The sequence below is a fragment of the Rhea americana genome, unplaced genomic scaffold, assembly GCF_003343005.1.
Source record: "Rhea americana isolate MKP2758 unplaced genomic scaffold, rheAme1 scaffold_227, whole genome shotgun sequence".
Classification (NCBI taxonomy): Eukaryota; Metazoa; Chordata; class Aves; order Rheiformes; family Rheidae; genus Rhea; species Rhea americana.
Genome location: NW_028186343.1, coordinates 69,080 through 72,155, shown reverse-complemented (window position 1 = coordinate 72,155; position 3,076 = coordinate 69,080). Strand labels below are relative to the sequence as shown.

At 51.1% G+C, this 3,076-nt stretch overlaps 1 protein-coding gene across 1 annotated transcript in view; it reads left to right on the top strand.

Annotated features, from left to right (window-relative positions):
* The first annotated feature begins 201 nt into the window (after positions 1–201).
* Positions 202–3,076, top strand: part of CUNH12orf43 (chromosome unknown C12orf43 homolog) — a 4,942-nt gene continuing 2,067 nt past the window's right edge. Inside the window, exons 1-5 of the mRNA XM_085305761.1 lie at positions 202–385; positions 681–726; positions 1,631–1,729; positions 2,413–2,486; positions 2,821–2,911. Coding sequence (XP_085161887.1) covers positions 226–385; positions 681–726; positions 1,631–1,729; positions 2,413–2,486; positions 2,821–2,911 — 470 coding nt within the window. The 5' untranslated portion in view covers positions 202–225. The remainder of the gene's footprint in view (positions 386–680; positions 727–1,630; positions 1,730–2,412; positions 2,487–2,820; positions 2,912–3,076) is intronic.

The following is a 3,076-nucleotide window of genomic DNA, read 5'->3' as shown; positions in this document are numbered from 1 at the left end:
CCCAGCGTGCCCCGCGGCCGGCCCGCAGCGCCCAGCGTGCCCCGCGGCCGGATTGGAGCGGCAGGACTACAGCTCCCAGCGTGCCCCGCGGCCGGATTGGAGCGGCAGGACTACAGCTCCCAGCGTGCCCCGCGGCCGGCCCGCAGCGCCCAGCGTGCCCCGCGGCCGGATTGGAGCAGCAGGACTACAGCTCCCAGCGTGCCCCGCGGCCGGCGTGGTCTCGACATGGCGGCGCCCAGGGGTGGTTCGGGCCTGGACGCGAACTCGGACTCGGACTCGGACAGCAGCGGCGATGCGGCGGCGGCGGAGCGGTTCCGGGAGGCCGCCTGGGACTGCGCCGTGCAGGCGGCGGCGCCAGCGGCGGCGCGGACGGGGCCGCCTGGCGGTGAGGGGCGGCGGCAGCCGGGCTCTGCGCTCCCGCCGGTTTGGGCTGCGGCCTCCTCGCGGCCCCCGCGCAGCGTTCGCTGCCCCGAGGCATGGGGGGCCGGGCCGCGCCGGGCCGGGCCGGGAGCGCTGCTGCCCTCCTGGCTCCCCCCACCCCGGGTACCACCAGCCCCCTGGGGAGGTTCCTTCCTCCCTCCCCGGAGTTTTATAGCGCAAAATCTCGGTGCGGGAAGCAGGACTAAGGGCCTGCGGTCACAGGGCTTCTAACTTGCTTTTTTGCTTCCTTTCTCTGTCAGGTGGTTTTAAAAAGGATCGGTCGCAGTCGGCTCAGCCCAGCTTGAGGTATTTCTGCTTCTTGTTTCAAAATTCTGCTACAGTGAAGAAAAACGCAGCGCAGCAGTGTGCCCGCGCTGCCTGCCGTTAATGCCTTGGGGTGYTTCCTGCCAAAAAGTGTTGCTCTCGCTTGGAGACTGGCCAGCTGTCACCTGGCATGGTCCTTAAACCCAAAAAAGCTAACAGCTCTTCTTTAAGTGCATTTCTCATCCCTCTAGTGGCAGGTCCACGTAGAAGTTGAAAGCTTTTACTGCTTTCAATTACAGCCTCAGTTCAGACTATCAGGAACTTGCCAACTTTGCAAGGGCCCTATGTAGGAACTAGTACGATGATATATGATGAAATTTCTATTTTTTTAGAAATAGAGAGTCATATGTAGAAAGACAAATTCAAAAAACGCTAACAGTTGCAAAGTTGGATACTTATCAGCTGGCAAAACAGCACCTGGATTGGAAACCTTGCAATGAAGGTGAGGTTGTCCTACACAGGTTTACAACATTGYTGTAGACTCGGTGTCTAAGACTTTCTGCCTGGTAACTTAAAATCCTCTCTCCAGGACAGATGCTGCATGAATTGGGGCATCTATGTAATGTATCCCAAAATTATTTTCTTTAGGAACTGCCTGCAAGTGAAGGAATGTCTTGACATCATTTGTTTGCTTTGTTGGCTCTCAGTGAGAAAATCACCCAATCATTAACCACCCTGGAGACGGCTAAGTAGCATTCAGCTCTTTCCTGGGCATTGAATTGATGCTGCTGAGCTACTGCACCTTTTTAGCAGTCTTCCCTATCAACTAAGTAGGAATTAGTTACTAGAGGCTAGGACATTTTACAGTTGCTTATCTCCTGTGTGGATGAGAGCAGAAGATCCCATTGGCCTTGAAAAAAGCTAATCATTGTTCTTATTTTAACAGACGCAAGGTGAACGGTCATGATGAGGATGGGAATGAGCTACAGACCACGCCAGAGTTCAGAGCACATGTCGCAAAGAAACTGGGAGCAATGCTAGACGGGTATTCGCATGCGCTATTAAATATTCTGGGGGTAAAGTAACACTGATGCTTCTGCATTCTGAAAATGGGAAATTAAAGATTTGAGTGCAAGGTGGACATGAAGGAGAAATTGCTTCTTTTCCTGTCCCCTTCGTTACTGTATCTCCTGCAAGCTTCCGCTCTCTGTGAACCGACCTGGCCTGTGTGCTGCGCTCCGCTGGTGCAGACCTCACGTGCAGTACAGCCTGTTTCCATTTGCTTCTGTGGTCAACATGTGGATAGGAAAAAGCAGAATTTAAGTCTTTTAGCACTTTCACAGCTTAAGAGCTGGCATGAAAATCTTTCATTTATTCTTACAGTCTAAATCATTACCTGATTCAGGGTTGTGCTGGCAGCACGCAGTGTTCAGAAGCTGCACCTGACTGTGGGCTGCTGCCGTCTTTATTGTGTAAATACAGCTCTGAGAACTAGAGTTCCTGGTGCTCAGAGTTGGCTTTTTGAAGCATTGCTCACAAGTCATTCCTGCGGCATGTGTTGGTAAGGGGCGAAGGCACGGTGTGCTCTGAAGGTGGGAAAATGAAACGACTTCACTAGGAAAAAGTAAGAAACTATGTAACGTTTCCCTACAGTCTTGTTTCCTAGAAGTATCCAACTTTAGCTCAGTTTGGCTGCGCAAACCTATCTGACTGTGGTTTTCTGCTTAGTTTTATCACTGTTATGAAGGATTCATCAGGACCCTCACAAACTTCTGTGGAAGAGTCTGACTCTGGAGATGATGGTGAGTTCTAGTCGCAGCTATTGTGGCTCTCTTCTGACACTGTTAGTTAAATAAGCGCATGGATCCTATCTGGTGCTAGTTTTACACACAACTAATCAAAGAGCACTTCCAGTAGAAGAATATGTGCTAATATCACTACGGAATGGCATGTGGATGTTGTGATCTCTGCCTGAACTGCTTTCTCTCAGATTTTTTCAGTCCCAAATAATTGCTGTCCAGCACTTTATCAATAGGAAGATAACAGCAGTGGCACCTCCTGGAGAGATTACTGTTGATTGCTTTCACTCTTGTATATTTTGGCTAAAATTCTCTTTACGCCTTTTGCCTATTTTAGGCTTTCGCCTCTTCTCCTCCTCTGTCCCAGGAGACTCTGGGAAATCGGAGCCTTGCCCTCCAGCAAGGAGGAGACAACCTTCTAGCTCCAGGTGAGGTGCTGTCAGCTGCTTTGCTCCTGAAGTACTGCTATTCCCCCTCCTGCTTTAGAGGCAGCTGGGACACTTGCATGGGAATAAAAAGCTGAAGAGCTTGAGGAGCGTGCTTTTATGACTCTTAGTTTAACTTCAGCAGCCTTTTTCTTTTTTTTTTTTTTT